Source organism: Pezoporus wallicus, unplaced genomic scaffold (assembly GCF_028554395.1).
Source record: "Pezoporus wallicus isolate ANWC-B61680 ecotype Strahan unplaced genomic scaffold, APGP_CSIRO_Pwel_v1 contig_4131, whole genome shotgun sequence".
Taxonomy (NCBI): domain Eukaryota; kingdom Metazoa; phylum Chordata; class Aves; order Psittaciformes; family Psittacidae; genus Pezoporus; species Pezoporus wallicus.
Window position 1 is genome coordinate 10882579 of NW_026641950.1, and position 19497 is coordinate 10902075.

The window sequence follows — 19497 nt, forward strand, 5'->3', positions numbered from 1 at the left end:
TGGTAAGAAGTGGATGCAAGCACAGCTTTACCTGCTGTCTTCTCCGAAAGTGAGGATTTAAAAAAACCCCACACGCTATCGAGTCATAAGAGTCATAAGCAGGAGCATCCCCGCTCTTCGGAAGCGTGACCGCAGCTCCCCTAGCTGAGCCCGCTGATCTCCTCCAAATCCCCGTTAATCCCTTCCCGAACCCGGCGGCACCCAGGACAAACCCCCCGTGGCGCGGCTCTGCCCCCGAGACCGCCAAGCCTTCCCCGCGCCCCCGGCAGGGAGCAGCAGCAGACCGCTCATGCGGCCGCCCGCAAGTACGTACACACACACACGCACGGACACACCGACACCCGCCGCCCGCCCGACATCGGCTCCCGCCGCGCTGCGCTGCCCGCGGCTGCTGGCACCTTCGCAAGGTCACGGCGCTCCCTCCGCAGCACCCCGCGTAACGCCCGCAGGTGCGCTAATACGAGGGAGTGGGGCGCGGAGGCGGGGGGGGTGGGAAGACACGACACGGGTGACACCACAGACGCCCCGGCTGCCGCAGCCCCGCGCTAGCCTGCTCCCGGGGTTGCTGCCGGCCGGGCCGCCGCCGCTCCGCAGCCAGAGCGGATCGCGGGTTATAAGGGACCGCTCTCTCCGCCCCCGGCGGAGTCTCCCTCCGCCCCTGCCCGCGCTCTCCACCCCTTCCTCCGGCCGCGGAGAAGGGCATGGAGTTGGCGGGAGCCTATAAAAACCCCTGAGCTCCCGCTGGGGCCACGGCGCTGCGACAGACTTCGCGGGTGCAGCTGGGCCGCGCACCATGTCCCACCACTGGGGGTACGGCAGCCACGATGGTGAGTGCCCGGGGTGCGCGGCTCCGGCCGGCACGGTGCGGGACACGACACGACACCTGGCAGCAGGTTGCCGGGAGCAGCGGCCGGGACGTGCCCGCCGCGCCGAGCCTTCGCTCTGAGTCGGACCGGGCTCCGTGGCGCTTCTCTCTTTTAACCTTGAGATGGCACCTGCGGCGGGCCCGGCGCTCCGCGCCGCTTCCCTGGACCATCTTCTGGTTTCCTATCATTCCTTTACTTCGGTAACGTCGCGAGGAGGAGGGGAGCACGGGGCGCTGCTCAAGGAGGACGGGGTGGCCTCTCGGAGGGCACCCCGGTAAAATCCCATCCTCAGCCTCCAAAGGGTGAGGGACCGCTGGGTCTCCGCCGTGGTCCCCAGATGGGATTTCCCTTCGTCGGTGTTGCCAGTACCGGCAACCCTCGCAAATGGTGCATTATTATTTCGGATTAAGACTGATTCCTGTGTTAGAACATCCCGCTTTCTAGAGTGAGGGTTCTCATTTGCATCCCTCGAACACCGTGTCTTTTCCCACACTGTCTTGCAGGACCTGCTCACTGGCACGAGCACTTCCCCATCGCCAATGGAGAGCGCCAGTCCCCTATTGACATCTGCACCAAGGCCACCAAGTACGACGCTGGTCTGAAGCCTCTCAGCTTCAGCTACGATGCCAGCACGGCTAAAGCCATTGTCAACAACGGGCACTCCTTCAATGTGGAGTTTGATGATTCTTCTGACAAGTCAGGTGAGACCTCACCTTTGTGTGCAGTTGGAGATGGGAGAGATTGCTACTAACACTGCTACTAAAATGTTTGCTGAGGCCATAGTTTGTTTCTGTTTGGTGTTTTTTTTAAGTCAAAATTATACCAAACTGTTTTGGCTTCAGTAAGGTCAGGACTCAGCATATTACATGGCTCCTTTAGGCTAAAAGGAAGTTGAGGTCCCATTAGAAGATAACAAAGCCTGTCTGGGCAGTTGGGCAGCTTGGAGTTGCCCTACTCTAAACTTCAGAAAAGTGAATTGCTTTATTTTTGTTTAAATCAGTAGGGTTTGGATAAGGGTTCAGCTGTGGAGAGAAAAAAAAAAAAGCCAAACAAACCAAACCCCATGGTTATTTGACAAGAACAATTTTAGGCATAGCTCATCATAAGCTACCGACTAAATGGTTAAAAGAGGAGGCAAAATGCATCCTAGGAATAAATTTGCCATATAATAATAACGGATTACACTTAACTTGAAGTAGAAATAGTTTGAAAATAGTTTTTTTTGGTTATCAAAATATTATTTCGTATTTCTGAAGCCAGTATACTCCCAGGTTAGTACAGAAACAGAGAAATGGTTAGAAAATACTTCTTTGTTCTTTCGTAGTTCAGACAAGTATTATGCCTGACATTTCTTGATGCTGGGCTTTCTAGATAATGTATCTGACACATTCCTACAAAGTTTCCTAGCAGGCAGTTTTTCCACAGTGTCTTACTGTTCATTGTATTGTATGGTGAAATTAAGCACTGAATCCTGCAACCCTTTTAGTAATCCTTTTTGAAAGGAATGACCACATTGATGCACAAATGGAATCTAAGCTCCAGTTGTACCGAGGCTTTTGTAGGTTATCTTTAAATGTAGTTTTTCAGCTGGCTGAATTTACAGAGATCATCACCCTGCTACAGTGAATGTATCTCTAGTTTTAATAGACAGCAGAAGCAATCTCATAGAGAAGTCACTGCCTTCTCTAGACACCGCCTGATTTAACTTGCTGGAATAAGTGCCCTATTTTTTCTAAGCGTTTTGCTGGCAATATCATTTAGGGAATGGTGCTAAGAACAAATGATCCATGCCTACGAAAAATGCGAGTTTTTTGCAGGTAATGTGATATGGTATAACAGGCATTCAGCATTGCACTAAGAATTTGACTTTGTATTTTGATTACAATCTTTGTACTGAAAAACATTAAGGGGTCAGCTGTAAGTGTTCACAGTTGTATGAATACAGGTAGGTCTATGTATAACTTACACAGAGCATCCACATTAATATTTGTATGTTTTTTTCTAAAAAAAAAGGTATTCTGACTTCTTAGTCTTTATTTTTCTTAAGCACTGAGGAGGTAAAGGAGCTGAATGCATGTACATTTTAACAGTGTCATGGGGAAGAAAAATTGTAGAAAAAAAGGGAGTCCGTTTTCCCTGGATACACGTGAGTCTACTTGCTGTCATTCTGCTCTTACTGAGCCCAAAGGAAAAAAGTTCAGGTCTTCACAGTGCAACAAAACTACTACATGTTCACTTTGTGTGCACAGAAGTTTGGAAAGACTGAACATTAGGTTGTATTTGGGAACTTGAAAAATAAAAAATGTCAGAAACATATGATAACCTAAAGAAATGTCTGTAGGAAGAATGCTTTTTTATGAGAAAGTGCAGAACCAGAACATCTGTGACGGGAATCCTCTGATAGATATGTAGTGACACAGCTTTCAGAGGGGGAGGGTAGGAGATGCAATTTGAAATATTCTCAGTAGCTCTATTAGTGAATCAGAAACTGATTATTCTTTATAAAAACCCCACATTAAACAGATCTCTCTGAGGCCAGGTAAGGGTGGATCCTTCGGTATCACACTTTCTATTGAAAATTACAGTGCATAGAACCTACCTGGCAGCACGCTTAATGACTTCATTTGTATTCAGTTAACTAGGTAACCTACTTTCCTTACACAAAATAGAGCTGTCTTTGACTTGACTTACTCCTATTTCTGAATTTGAGATTATGTGTATACCAAATTCTTGATTAGGCATCCCACAGCAGTCACAAGGAGAAACTGTGTGAAATTATGTGATGTGCTGGTATTTTTTACAGAAGACAATGAAATAAAATCCTGTAAATACTTCCCACAGGCTGTATTGCTTGCTCCTGTGAGCTTTCTCATATACAGTAATGAATTATCTGTGGTAGTAGGCGCAAAATGAAGTAATAAGATCATTGTTTGTGAATAATCTTCCAAGGCATGAGTAATTGCACAGAAAGGAGTAGATCCATTCATTAAGAATCTTCAGGCTCATAACTAATGACACTGAAGTAAATTGAACAGCAGTTCTGGGTATTAAAATCTGTTAGGCTCCTGCTCTTCAGAGTATGCAAAACGAGTTATTGCAATAAAAAATTACAGGTAGTAAAAGCATAATAAAAATAGATAAGAAAGCTAAAAAGCATGTTTGGCTGCAACTCTTTGAAAGCTGTTATAATCTCTTTGATTCAGAAATATGTAATCTGAATACTGTTGATTCCCTAATAAAATGCTCTCCCCCCAAAATGTGTATTTCTCATGTTACATTTGTGCATAGGAGAATGTTGTATAAAGCTTCTGTTCACCTCTGTGAAAAAAAAAAAAAAAGAAAAAAATTAGGATTTCTTAAAATGATATTCCATCTATATTCTTTAGCATAGTAAGGATGTAAAATAAAAGATTAACTTTTTAAAGAAAAATAATCTGTGTGCAATCTATGTGACTAATGAATCTTCACAGAAGAAAATGTTTTCTTCCCTGCTTGTGGAAGATCTCTTTACTAATACGTGGAGCTTTATAGATGTAACTTTTGATCCTGGTTGTAATTATGCCTATGACCTATATAATTTCCTCTTACAATGCTGTTTTAGCAAAGAAATGATGTTAAAATCTTTATGATAGCTTTAGAACCAGACTCTGTTTTACTTCATTGTTAATTTTCTTAGATATACTTAGATGTCACGATGCTTAGAAAAACCCTTTTCCTAAGCAATTACTCCCAGATCTTCAATTTAAATTCTTGTAGTACAGGCTTCAAATATCTTGGCTTGTGTGACAGCTGTTATATTCCAGAATACACTTGTAAAGGTTCAGCCAACTCCCAAAGTGAATCCCTTCATATTTCACAGTTGCTAGTTGGTAGAAATGGTGTATGGAAAGGAAATTCACAAGCCAGCATCACCATGTTTATGAACATTTCTTTTGTGTGCTAAGATTCCATGATTTTGTCTTACATAAAAGGATATCTTCTCTCTTGTTTTCTTGCAGTCTTTTGGAATGTTTTCTTGGACTTGTATGTAGAAAGTAAACAGTGAACTTCCTCTTCCAGTTGTTACTGAGCCTCTCTTCTTCAGTTCTTGCAGTTGCTTTCTCAGTTCTCCTGTCTACTGTCTTCTAATAATAGTGGAAGTTTCAAGTGATTTTAGGCATTCAATTTAAAATTCCTATAACTTTAAATAAAAGCAGAAACTCATAGTGATAAAAGTGTCCCTAGGAATAAAACCTCATTCAGGTTCATCCATGCTTGTATCCTGGGACCTGTGGTGCCGATAACCGTTAAATTACAATACTCCACCTTATTTTAGGTACTTTATAGCAAAGGAATATCTCACTAAGGGCAATTTGTAATATTAAACACTTCATACTATAGTCTGCTGTAAGGACATTTGTATTGTTTCACCCCTTTAAAAGACAGAAGTAAACAGTGACTTCTCAGAGCTGTAAAACCACAGGAAGTGACTTTGCTCAAGAAAGCCTCGAGAGCCCAAAAGAAGATTTTGTAACATACTTCGAATGTGTTCTCAATGTAAGTTTCCCAGAAAATTTTTAAGAATTCGCGAAAACATGAAATTCAAGTGGGAAACATTCATAGTGGTAGGCACTGAATTCTGTATTTTCTGATCATCTGCATAATGAGTTTATAAAGGGGTGAAGTCCATCAGCAATTAATTTATCCCATAACAAGAATGTTAAAATACCATATTTTAGCTGTAAAAAAATGTAAATTGCTAAAGAAGTGAATTGCAACTATGGCGTAAGGCTCTAGAGACATTACTAAATGTACTGGTAATTTCTGCTTGTGGATGAGTCTCTTAATTGTTTCCTTTTTCCTTCCTTGCCACTGAGCTAGAGATAATCTTGAAACCCAAAACGGAGTCCCAAGTAAATCTTGACTTTTTTTCAAATACTGAATCACAATAGAACATCAAAATTATGAGGAGACCTGGGGGAATGAAAATATTGTATTAACTTTGATACTAGCCTCCCTTTACGAGACTTTCTGTAGCTGTAATCAAATATATTACCCAATTCTTCCTATAATTGTAAATATTAATGAGGATGCTTCAGCTGTCTTGAATTATGACCAGTCTGTTTTGTTACATTGGTTGTTCAATTGTCAGTGCATTAACACTGCTTGGTTGGCAGTGAGTTTCTGAAAGTTGTGCTAATGTTGCTCTTCCTACACTTCTACCTCAGCTGGTAAATGGAGGAAGGAACAGGCAGGACTGCTGCCTTCAAGGCACAGCTCTTAATCAAAGTCACTGCCACTGGTTTATTTTTAGGGTTCCCAGCTGCAAAGATGTAATATTATCTATGCCAGAATAATATTGTATGTTATAAGTAGATGGTCATAGGCTGAAGGTCCAAAATGCATTTAGCATTGTTGACCCTTCAGAATCATAAATTGGAGAACTGATTGCTTATAGCTTCAAGGGACTGTATTCAGACGTCCACTTATGTGTCAGAAGTACTTTTTTGCGCTGCTTGACTAAAAAGTCAGAGGTCCCTGAGAGTGTGTGATCATTAAGTCATTTTTCCTGTGAACTGAAATCACCAGAAGCTGCAAAGCCTATGTAAGCACCCTGAGAATAGCTCTCATGTTTCCAGGAACTGGAAAGGAAGGTAAAAGGGCTTAAGATCAGTCCTGCATGTTTCAAGCCTTCCTTTCTTTACAGAGCCTAAAAGTGCCCTTCTTCCCTTATAGCAGCATTTATTTATTTATTTGTTTGTTTAGCATGCACCTTCTGAGCAGAAATTTGACATGAACTGTGCATTTAGTAATCATGGCAACTTCCCTCCCTTCTTCCAAATTTCTCCTCCATAGAAGCTTTTACTGCAAACCCAGGAGAAGCTAGTCAGCTGTTATCAGCTAAGGCCACTTGGAAAAGTTTATTTTTAAGACGTAATGCAGCTGTGTGCCAGATGTCACCATGGCTGCTCTTGCCAGCTGATATATTTGTTGATTTTACTTATAGGCTCTAGGGACTGCTGTGTATTTGTAGGCAATACTCATACCTTAAGTTTGTTCATCCCTCAATAGATCTCAATGTAGTATGAGCACCGTGTCTAATACAGTTTTCAGTACTGTAGGCAGTCACTGAGATTACTGTTAAAGCTGTTACCATCAGAAATTAAACCAGTTCTTTCAAGAGAATTTTAATGCTTCCAACTCAGTTCTCACAAAGTCATTGTCAGCTCATACAGTGTGAAAACATGAAGATTGAAGGCTGGCTGGGGATTCGGTGCAGCACTTTGTGACTCTTAGAAAATCTCCATTAAAGAGACTGCATGAGAAAAAAACTCCACTGCTCCCAGGAGTGGGAGGAAACTTAAGAACCTAAATGACTTTGTATCCTTAAGCAGGTCAGAGTGTCTGGCTGCTACCCAGTCTGGATGAAATAGTTCAGCTGAGGTGAATCAGAACCACTGACCTGCTGTAGATACGCATGACTGCAGACTTGCTTCATTTTGACAGGTGTTTCATTCTGGTCTATCTCTCTGGAACATCCTTGTTGCCTTGTCAGGCTAACCCTCTAGCAAAGCCAGAGTAGGGTTTTTTTCTTATGAGATTCCAGTTATGTAGGGTTGTTTTTTTTCTTGATGAAACCCATTACAGATGTTTTCTGCAAATATGATCCCTACAGGCATATGCTTACGTGCTGTCTTGCTCTCTTGCTTGTCATGATACAGCGTCCTAGGAGGAATGTCTGAAAGAGATAACATAAAGAAACATCTCACAAAGTGTGACACTCTGTACTCCACATTTCATAGAAGTGGCAGCTTACCCTAACTGAACTCTTCAGTCTGTCAGATGGAGAAGCCCATCCTTGCATAAGAACACAGGACTAATCCCAGAGCATCCTCCTAAGAGCCTTTTTTGTGCCGTTAATAGCGCATGGTGCTCCAGATTTATGTTTTTTTCAAGTAGTGTTTTGTCTGCTTTGTCTCCTCAAGGCCTTTTATCTATCATACAGATGTCTGTATGGAACATTATCAGTGAGGTATATACTGTGTGTATATTTCACACATACCTACAAAGTCATATACATTTGCACATCTGTGGTAGGCTGATGCAAAAGCCTGGCTTTCTAAAGAATGGGCAATGTCAAAGCAATGTGTGTGCAAGAGGGCTGTCCTCAGAGGTATGTGCTTGAAATGTCCTGTTGCTAGGTTTTTGCAGAATAGACTCTCAGAACTAGCTTTTCTAACAAGTTTGGAGCTCTGGACATCTGTTTGGACCCATTATTTCAGCTACTTAGAAGGAGCTTTGCTGTCAGTGATTGTCATTTGAAGAACACTTTCTCATTCTGCATTTTCTCAGAGTAACAAACTTTAAAGTAGTATTTTTCTTAGCATATTAATTTGTGTGACTGGAAAGAGTTCACTCTAACTCATGAAACAATCTTATAGTTCAACCATTTTGATTATTTCTTTGGTGGGTTTATTGCTTTGATGAGATTTATTAGTTTCCTGCTTTGTATAGAGAGAACATCCCTTAGGAGGTGGCTAAATAACAGTAATACCACAGTATTCCTGAAAAAATTCACAGATGTGGCTGCTGCCATTTCCTGAAAAAAGATATGAAGTGATCCACAGTATTTTTTACAAAGCTTTTCTGTTCTACATGGGAAGGGTAACTACCTAGTGACTTGCCTTTGATTAGGATAGTGAAGTTGTGTGGCCTCAGCAAGCAGCTGTTCCAGATGCAGCAAAATCCCCTTTGATTCCTGCGTGTTTCCAAATATCCTAAGAAAGTGTAATGGAGACAAATTAAGTTCACTTTCTTTATCCAGGAAATCCCACACACATAAATGGGACAGTTTGTGTGGTTACTTGACTTTCCAACTTAATGCTGCTAATACTTATGTTCACCTAATTTAGAAAATGTTATGAAATCATTTAATAACAGTGCAATATAATTACAGGATGTTACTGCTATTAACTTCTCCAGCAAAAGGTAGAAGGTTGAAAATGGTTACCATTTCTTAACCTAAATTTGTGGCTCCAAATTTGTCTCACTGTAACTTTTCAAATAAAGCATCTTAAAAAGCACTGCATTTTCAAGCTGTCACCTCTTAGGCTGTTGCACATCTGTGGGGACCAGGTGATGATGTAGGTTGAGTCTGTAAGAAAAGAATGCGTTTTCCAGGTTGGCTTGTGTTGTCTTCATCCTTCATCTGAAGGTGTGCTATGTAACAAAAGGGAGCACAGCGACGTGTATTTCCAGGATGGTTTTCACTAATACCAATTTCAAAAGGAAAGGAGCTTATGATGAAATAAATGCTCAAATATGAATCAGAATTTCCCCATCCCTCAAAAAAAGGGGATGGAATGGTTGGACTTCTGTCATCAGTGTTGCCTGAATTGATGTTCACATCACATGGGGCAAGGACAGGGAAGTTCCCAGTGTGAATGTCGCTCCGATTCTCGATGAACTTACACATAGCAAAAGCTGGTAGTGTTTGTTCATGGTTTAAAACCTTGTGCTGGGGAAACAAAAAAAAAGCTCTAGCATTTCTACTTTGCCATTTAAGTTTAATGTTAAATTTTACTTCTTTGGAAAGTTTGAGAAGTATTAAAAAAAAAAAAATCTGCTTAATGTAGGCTAGCACAAGAGGGGCTGTTCTGTAATTAAGCCTGCTGGATTTGTATTCATTCACACTAATCTAATTATTACTTTCTTTGAATGCTCTGCTGTGAGTCAAAATAAGCTAGTGCTGGATCTGAGAACCACAGAATGAGAAAAGTAAGCAAAACCTGCCGAGATTTTTGTGCATCTTTTGAGTTTTATGAGACTATAGCAAACTTTGTGTAAAGAAATAACACTGCAAATGGATTTAAGAAGATTGCATGGTTCTGCTTTTCAGCATGCTTTCCATTGATTAATAATTGCAAATTAACCTGTGCTGCGCTAGTGCTGTCCAAGGTTGAGGAATGGTGGAACCTCAGTCCATTTGTACCTGCAACAAGCAGCACGTCCATTAGCCAAAGGAACTGAAACTGAAATACTGCAACTCCATGGCATAATTTTTAAATGAAACATAATATTGTGTGGATTAAATTATTTTACATCTGTAAAGATGTAACAGCCAATTACTTCATTTTCAAAGGGAACTAATGCACATTCACAGTTGCCACTCTGAAAAAAAGTATTCTGATTTATAGTCCTGTGCTTGACAGTTATGCTTCTTGGCAGCTGGCACATTAAGAAACATAAAAGTAGAATAAGATATGTTCCTATTTAATTACTTTAAGTAGCCATTGTTCTTTGTATTGCATAGCTTGGCAATAGGTAGGGCAAGTCTTGGTCTGTTGGCTGTTCAGTTTTGGAAATTGTATTGTTCGGTATAATACTGTTTGGTATTGGAAATTGCAAAGATGGCGGTGGAGCATATATTAACATATTTCAAATAGAAATACGTGTTGGGAGACTTCTAAATATATTCACCAAAGGCAAACGCTAAATTTCTCCACTGAACTCAAATTTTGCATGTATAAGGCACACCAGTGGAAACTAATGTGTTTTATATATATATATAGCTATATATATATCTTATATTTTCATATATTACAATTTTTTAGTCAAATCCTTCTCACCTCATTGCCAAGTATCCACAACTGTTGTTGTCCATGCTTGTATATAATCAGAATCATTCAAACCTGAACAGACAGTGACCTTTTCCTCTCTGCATTTGATGTATATTTGCACGTACTGTGGTAATGTCTAGACTCATTGCAGACTGAGAGGAAAGCATCTTTACTCCACAGAACCATTTTGTTTGTGGCACATACACAAAGCACACTTAACGTAATATCTGATGTCAACACTCTTCTGTCACTTTATTGTGTATATATATATTTATGTGTATTGAGAAATTTATTTCTAAGATATGCAACACTTCAAATTACATTTTTAAATAATCTTTTTTAATATTAACGTCTTAGAGATTTAATATGAATTCGAGATGCTTAGGAAAAAAGCGGTCTGAAACCTTTCTCTAATAACTGAGATAAATAGCTCTGTTTAATGGAACTATTTGTTATTGTTCTGTGCTTTATGCTGCACTGGAGGAGACATTGTCTGTGCCTTGAGCATTTTGCAGCAATAGGGCTTGGTCCTGCATATAATGGTAATTTGGCACAGTTTAATTACAAGGTTAAAGCTAACAGGCAGAATAAGGGAGCTGAATAACAACTGAAAGTTTGGCTGGGCACTCCACTTAGAGCAGTCCCATAGCAGGAGTAAGATTAGATAGTGGAGAGCATAAGTAAACACCTTGTTTCTGTATTTTAAAAAATGTGTTTCGGCAGGCATTGCCATTTTCACCACCATTTTTTAAACTCATTCTCAAGGAATAACGGCTGGGAGGGACAAGAAATTTGAATCCACATCTCTGCAATGCCTTGCACTGTGCCTAGCACTTTACCTTGCAGCAACACATGGCTAACAGGTGTTGAGGTTTAATTTGGAACCAAAAGCATTTTGCTCAATCCAATCTGCCACAGGATTTTCAGGATTAAGACCTAAATGGATGAAGTGTCTAAAATGAAGGGACAGAGTACATTAGTAAGTGAAAGATGATTTGGTATACTTCCATAGAACAGCTCTATACTGGTCTCTAACAAAGGCTGTTCTTTTTCTTGGCCTTTTTTTTTTTTTTTATTTGGTGACAGAAAAGTTACATCCTTAGCTCTGCCCTCATCACCTGTAATATTAGCATGCCTGTTAAATTGCTGAAGGGATGCTCACTGTAAATTCTCTTATGTATTGATACATTTATTACTGATATTGGCATACTGCAGCAATGTACCGTCGAAGACAATCTGGAGCAGCATGACAGCATGCAGAGGAATGAACTGTAGTTCACATGGAAGATTTGAGTGGACATTCTAGTTTGAAGTGAGACTTGATTACAAAAGTTATATGAGATGCTAATAAAGGCTCTTTGCTTTACAGTGCTGCAAGGAGGAGCACTGGATACAGCCTACAGGCTGGTACAATTTCACATTCACTGGGGATCCTGTGAGGGCCAAGGGTCCGAGCACACTGTGGATGGTGTGAAGTATGATGCAGAGGTAGGATGTGCTTTACCTTCTCCAATCTTTCATGTATAATAAATCTTTTGTTATTTTGTTAATATTCCACCACAGTAGCAAGTTCTCTATGGACCTTCACAGGGCAAGAGACTGTGGAGGTTAACATAGAAGATTTTAGTACAATGCCATCCAAGACCTGCTCCTTACAAGAGCAGAGATTAGAATCAAATCAGAATTTTCTTAGGTACTTCTTGTCAAAGACTGTAGAAACAGAAAACCCCACATTATTTATCCCTGGTTTTCCCCTGCTTTCTCAGTGGCTCTTGAAAATCATGAAATAGAATTTCAGCACCTCTGTACACACACATACCCCCTTTTTCTGGCTACAGTTTTTAACATCAGAGACATTTATATCAACAACAGAATAATTCGGGGAAGACCATTTCGTCTTTTGGTAGCAAAGAAACAAAGGGGAGCTGCAAAGAAGCAAAGAAGTGAGACCTTGGAGGCACTCCTTGTAATATCTCCAGATACTCCGGATGTCCCTTGAACTGTTTAAGATTCTCTATTACGGCTGCACTGCAGGCAAGGAGTGACTTCAGTGCCTTGTATCCCACTTTTTCTTGTCCCCTGCTTAGAAATCTACCTCTGGATGCTGTGACAGGCTTTAGCCCCTTTCATAAATGTGCATTGACTGAACATACCTGTGATTTGCATTGAAAGACAAAAGAAATGGCCCCACAAATTCATTGTCACTGATGCTTTTCATGAAATAGAAGTAGCTTTTGTCTTATCTGAGAAACTTGCAACTGCCTGTGTTCACAGTACCATAATTACTCACTCAACTCAACTTGCAGATGTGGGGAAACAGATGGATGATCTTAAATTAGAAATAACTTGGGAATGAAAAAGAAAGTAACATCCTGGCTAGTGTGACCTGGAGCTTCATTTCATATTCTTTTCAAAGGCTTTTCAGAAAACGACAAGACTGTTTTTAAACTCTCTAACTGCAGGTCAGATCTGTAGTTAATGTGTTTTCTGTGGTTCTTTGACACTGACAATCATGTATTTCACTGATGGTTAGAACTCCAGCATATATAGCATTAAAATACTACGTGAAAATCCTGAAGACTGCATACAGGAAAAACTCATTCTGAAGATAACAGGAGTTTCACTGGACTAAAATCAGAATGATACAACCACAATTTCCATTTAAAATTAATCTGGGAATAAAAGTGAGAAGCAAAATAAAATGCATGACAAATCTCTTTCATAAATGAAACTTGAAAGTAGATGAATGATTCAACAAATTCTTAACTGCAGACAAAATTTTTAAATCTCAGCAGTAAAATGCCATCTGTTCTTAATGTTTAATAAATTACTTCCCTGCATCCTCATCTGTCAAACATTGTGGATGGAATATTATCTTCATAGTGCTCTTTTGTTTTCTTGTTCCTAGCTCCATATTGTTCACTGGAATGTAAAATATGGTAAATTTGCTGAAGCTGTGAAGCATCCTGATGGTTTGGCTGTGGTAGGCATCTTCATAAAGGTTAGTCAACCTTTTTCTTTTGTATTAATTGGATGAGTCGAGAATGTTTATTGTGTTGCAGAGGGACCTAAGAGCCTAAAATACAGAAAAAGGCAGCATTATGCTACAGTGTCTAAATCCATAGCAAACTGGGTGGTGCTCCAAATTCTTGGCTTCCTCTACATATAAAAATTGTACACCAGCTACAGAGTATGACTGCCATTCATCACTGTGACAGCCCTATAGCAGCATATTTACCTTCATCACAACAGTGACACTGCCATAACTCTTATCAGTGAAAAGTGGTACGCATAGCTGACAAAGTTATGTGTGTATGAATCTGCAGTAGGACCAGCCTAAATAACACCTATTTTCCTTTTCCTGCCACTGTTAAATGTCCAGAACATTTTGTAGTAGTTGAATTATCTTCATGGCTGGTTGGAGAAGATGACTGTGCCCCAGCAGTGTGCATTCTATCCTGGCCTCATGATGTTTTATTAGGAGTGTGACTTCTATGAAAAAACAACAGCTCAAGTCCAAAAAAAATCTACACACTGTAAATGAAAATCACTTTTTCTATCCAGTGTCCTTGGCTGACCCATTTGTGCTGTCAGCTGGCATGATTCTCTAGTCACTTTTGCTGTAGTACTCCTGTTATGTAATGAGATGGTGCTGGGAAAATGTTTCCTTGGGAACTGCAACAGGAAACTAAAGGTATCTTGAGAATTCATGGTTATTTTCTTCTCATATGGTTTGTGTTACAGGTAGGAAATGCCAAGCCTGAAATACAGAAAGTTGTGGATGCTCTGAACTCCGTTCAAACCAAGGTAATATTTGCTGTCTGTGTTGATTGACACTAATCACAACTATGTTATGTTGCCTTCTTCAGAAAGTGGATTTTTTACTTCTTCCTAGTCTGCTGCATGTATGAAAGTAAAACAAACCTTTCTTCCATCAGTACTGATGCTCCTGTAATCCTAAATGCAAAAGCGATTTGAATAAATTTGTGTGGTAGAGGGCAGGGAGTACTAGAAACAGTGATAATTTTGTATCTTTGACTACATTTCTCTGTCTTTTAACTGCATTTAAACCTATAGGGTAGGATTCATCTTACTAATCTAACCTGCTCTTGTAGATTTCCTTTCTAGACAGTGACAGATGGAAAAGGCACTTCCCTTCATCTCTGCATGTGTGGGATAGATTTCCTTCCTCTGAGAGGGCATGCTTCTCTTGGCTGTTTCAGCAGAGAGTCTACATAAAAAGTTTGATCAGGATGTATAACTCTTATGAAAAAAGCTTTTCTGTATTTTAAATATTGTGTGAAGTGTGTGTGTGTGATCTTAATGAGCTGAGTAATGGGAAACTAAAAGTACTTACTGAGCAACTGGGTACCTTTATAGTGAGTAAAGGTCTGTGGAAAGGAGAAACATGGACAGGAAAGATAAAGAACGAGGTTATGGTGTCATCTTTGTTATCAGGCTTCCTTTGCGGTAAATGGGTATTGCCATTTACTTCAATGGACTCTCCAAACAGTGCTCTCAGGTTCTGTTTCCAGTGCAATCAGTGTACATACAAGGCATTGTATGTACAAGGCCTTGTACATACAAGGCATCTGAAGTCTCATTGTTGCTTCAAGCAAAATCAAATCATGTCTCTAGAAGCAAGGAGCATAAACTCAACATTTGACAAGAAAAACAATGTTTTGAATGTCTTATAAGAAATACGTTGCTGAAAGTCTTTAAGCCCAAATGTGCTGTGGGACGCACTCAACACTTCATGCCAAACTCCATTTCTACCTTTCTCCAAACATGGAGCTTCCCACGGAAGACTTCACTACTGCGAGTCCAGTCTGTCTTTGTGATCTCTCCCCTGATGTTAGCCCATCTGCTTTCTTTACTGTAGGGAAAGCAAGCTTCCTTCACAAACTTTGACCCCACTGGACTGCTTCCTGCATGCAGAGACTACTGGACATACCTCGGCTCACTGACCACTCCTCCACTGCTCGAGTGTGTGATCTGGCATGTTCTGAAGGAGCCCATCACTGTTAGTCCAGAGCAGGTAGGTCTACAAAGGATGGTGCCAGTAGGTATGTACAGGTGTCTTACTGATTGCCTTAGCTCAGCCATCCGGATGATCTTTAAAGTAGCAGTTTATGTTGCTTCAGAGCTATGCAGGGTATTAGCTAGCATCAGATGTCAAAAATATATATCTGAAGTAGTTATCCCCTTCTGGCAGAACTCTGCTGCTATGTGTAGAGGTAGAGTTTGTTGTAAAATGTAAGGCTGTCCTCCATTTGGACACAGTCCAGGGAAAATTTGCAGGGGGAGAGGAGGAAGAGGGAGTGGTTAAAAAATTAATCAGGATTTCCAGATATTTTCAGATATTTAATGAGGATTTCCAGAAAATTTTCCAATTTTCCCAGATATTCACCACATGACAGGCTAGAGCTGTCATGTGGTAAAAATCTGGGAAAATTGTAGCATGCATGAAAGGACCGTTTGCATATGCAGAGTTAGTCTAGCATATGTTAGTGAGCATCAGCAGGTTTGCTATTCATGCAAACATCACCCATCTGGGTATACTTGCCCTGCAAATACCAAGCATTTATAAGCATGCATCTCACACGTTAGATCTATAGTTAGTTTGTTGATCTTCCAGCATTTCCAAGACACAGAGCTCATTTTACAAGTTTTATTCATCACAGAACAGAGTTAGGAAATCCCACGCAGAATTGTGACAATCCTAACAAAACTACATTGTTTGGAAGAGGCAAAACTTGCAGATTCCGTAAGCCTGAAAAAATCCTGTACTTTGTTTAGCAGCTTGAGGAGGATGGAGTCTTCCTAGTAGGAAGGAACTCATGCAGATTAAATCCCTCCTGGCCCTAGTGTTTAGCACCATCCTGTGGAATGCCATACCATCCATTAGTGAAATTACGTAGAGGCACCATCCTCAGTTCACATCTGTGAGCTTGGGAGATACTAATAGAACTTGTAGCCGATAAATATAAACCAGCTGTGAAGGGCGTTAGTTTACTCTTCAAACTCTTAAATCCCTTTTATAAGTGGCAGACATGCTGACAATATACACATAATTCTAGGGGTTTTATTCAACTGATGTTATAAAAGCGCAACTGAGCTGTTGTGGGGCTTAAGGTAATAAAACCAGAATAAATGACAAAAACTATCAGAAATAATAATTATAGCAATGATTATGATTAATAAACTGCAAGGGCACATTAAAGTTGACACTGTTTACTTATTCTAAACTACTGGTATTGCTATTGATAATTTAAAGTTTGCAAATATGGTTTTATTACAGGGCAAGAGCACATTCATCAAAATAGAGTTGTTTTTCCTACTACACCTACTTTAACCACCTACAAGTGGTAAAAGAAGCCACTTGTTTCTCCCACGCACACCCCTTCATATTACCATCGACATTTCAAAGATGGATTTGAGATCAAAACAGTGTGTGGCAGAAGCAGCTTGCCTCTTCATTCCAAAACGGATCAAAACAGGAAATCATAAAACAGAGTATTGACACTGGGTTTAAGTTGAATTGATAAGATAGACAAAAGCTGGATATTACAGCAGGGTATAACAAGCCCATTATCATTTGCTGTAGTGACACTGCAGTTCCTGGCAGAGGTTTAGCTCCTGACTTTGTTCTGGTTGGTCCTGAAGGTAAAGTCCTCCCCTGGGCTAATCACTGCTGCGGGCCTTCCACCTTGAATGAAGGAAAGCCTGGCCTGCAGCCTGACTTGTATGAAGTCCTGTATACTGATACACATTTACAATATACAATATTGTACATATTTCTGTCAGCAGTTCCGGCTGTCTGTGTGAGATCACATTTGGGGTGGGTTGTTATTTTGTCACAGTCTTTGTACTAGTTTTGGAGACATCCACTTAGACATAAAGGTATTTTTATTATATCAGTCTGTGCAAACACCAGTTGTGCTTTAGGAACAAACACTCACACTTTACAGTATGCTCCCATTGATATGGATCAGTTTTCCCTCTCACCGTATTTGAAAATCAAGATACGCTGAATGAGATTGGCTGCCTTAATTTGACCCAAGGGTAAAGTTGTGTTTTTTTCCCCCCCGCAACTGGGTTAAAAAAATCCAATTTTCAAAAGACCCAGAACTGTTAAACTTGCAAAGTATTCTGAAAGGATTTCAGTTCAGATCTGCATAGAGGACAAGTAACTCTTTGTGCACAAAGTTCTGTAACTGTGTGCCTGCATCCTTGTCTTCTGTGCATTCTTATTTGTTCTTGCAAGGTTATTTTGTGGACAGAAGAGCCTGTGTCAGGGGCAGGAAATGGTGTGGATGAAATGTAGAGACACATGGGTGGTGATACCATCTTTAGACCATTAGTGCTGGTGAAACTTTGAGTTGGACCTCTGGCTCAGGTCCAAAGTGTATAATTCAGAAAGGCCTGCTGAAACAAGAGCATGCATTTGAGGATGTTTGTGTCTTTTTCCACAGATGTGTAAAATCCGTGGCCTTTGCTTCAATGCTGAGAATGAGCCCGTGTGCCGTATGGTGGACAACTGGCGCCCATGTCAGCCTTTGAAGAGCAGGGAAGTCAGAGCTTCCTTCCAGTAACCTCAACACTAAGTGTGTTAGAAATGGCTGTGTTTGTGAGGAGCCCCTTCTGCTAAGCCCAAATCAAACCTTTGCCATGTGTGCTCTGGCAACATCTTGTTTCCCAGATCCATTCTTTCTTCCGCTCTGCATCTGAAATGCCAGCTAATAAAATGTGAAAGGCTCTTGGCCAAATAGGAAAGGGTTCTTAAGGTGTGGGGTTAGGAAAGCATGGCGGGGGGCATGGCTGTGTGTGTTTTGGTGACTATTGCTGCAACTGACATTTTGGTGTAATAAACAGTGTGTTGGCTAGTTGGGAGAGGATATGGTGGTAGTAGCAAAATAAGCCATTTTAAGAAACCTCATCCTCTGGTGTGATAGTACACATAACTAACGATAACTTGAAGCTTTGTGAAAAGCACAGGGATACAGAATCTAGGTATAATTTAGGAAAAAAAGTATTTTGAGAAAGTAAAGCAAAATGAATATTGAGAATTAGAGTTACTAGATTTTAAGAAACTGACATGTAAATATTTTTTCAGACCGTTTTACATTTTTACCCATGCTGTCAACAGCCTTGATTATATCTTAATGATAGTTGGATTTTTTTAATTAAAAATGTCCTAAATTAAGTATTATCTTTAAAAGTTGTTATTACCATAGAAGTAATACAAAATATCTTTTCATTGAAATAATATATGCTCTAATTTAAGGAGGAAAATAATATTGTATTTTAGATAACTTCTCTAATAAATCTATACTTATATTTTTGCTTCCATGTTGTTATTTTAATTTGGGTAGAGTCGCTAATCCGCTTGCATCACTGTATATTAAACATAATTACTATACATATAGTATATTGGGAATGGGTTTCAATGACAACAGAGATGAATGCAAACCTCTATGGATATGTTAGGAAATTTTCTCTAAGTAACTCTCTGATAGACAGCAGAAAGCCTATCTGCTTTATAACAGCAGAAAGACCTGTTAGCTTTGAGCAGTCACTACAGATTATCAACAAAGCTGGCTGCATAGGAAAAGATCCCCTCACAAGAATTTTAAACAAAATCATACTTAGGAATGGGCTGCTTCAGCCTGGGTGCTTAAACATTGTCCGTATATAGTAGCCCAAAAGCAAGGTCCCTCATCTTTATTCATAGCATTTGATTAATCTGTTTGGTCCAACTAGACCAAATCCTTCAAGATACTGTCCTCAGCATTTGTTCTTCAGCCTCACAGTTTCATATTGTATGAATGATTTCAACAGAAGATGTTTTCAACATAAATACTGCTCAACAGAAAACAGCTTCCAATAACTTCCATTGATGGATCCTTACTAGCTGATTTCTTGTGTTTTCATGAACACAGATGCAATAGATACCTAAATATAAATCTGTTCTAAATAAAGAGGATCCAAACAATGCCATAAGGGGCTATCCTCCTTCTCAGGCTCCTGGC

The 19497-nt window shown here is 40.1% G+C and overlaps 1 protein-coding gene across 3 annotated transcripts; it reads left to right on the forward strand.

The window, feature by feature from the left end:
• The first annotated feature begins 274 nt into the window (after window positions 1–274).
• Window positions 275–18805, forward strand: LOC130608304 (carbonic anhydrase 2). 3 transcript variants are annotated; one of them, XM_057426146.1, is made up of 7 exons: window positions 275–449; window positions 1370–1567; window positions 11835–11953; window positions 13374–13466; window positions 14210–14272; window positions 15348–15503; window positions 17941–18805. In XM_057426146.1, the coding sequence occupies exons 1-7, from the start codon at window positions 290–292 to the stop codon at window positions 18058–18060; spliced, it is 909 nt and encodes a 302-aa protein (XP_057282129.1). In that variant the 5' UTR covers window positions 275–289; the 3' UTR covers window positions 18061–18805. The 3 variants fall into 3 exon arrangements, with proteins under 3 accessions (XP_057282129.1, XP_057282130.1, XP_057282131.1); XM_057426147.1 differs by lacking the exon at window positions 275–449 and adding an exon at window positions 636–827; XM_057426148.1 differs by lacking the exons at window positions 275–449; window positions 1370–1567 and adding an exon at window positions 9602–9623.
• Window positions 18806–19497: the final 692 nt, after the last annotated feature.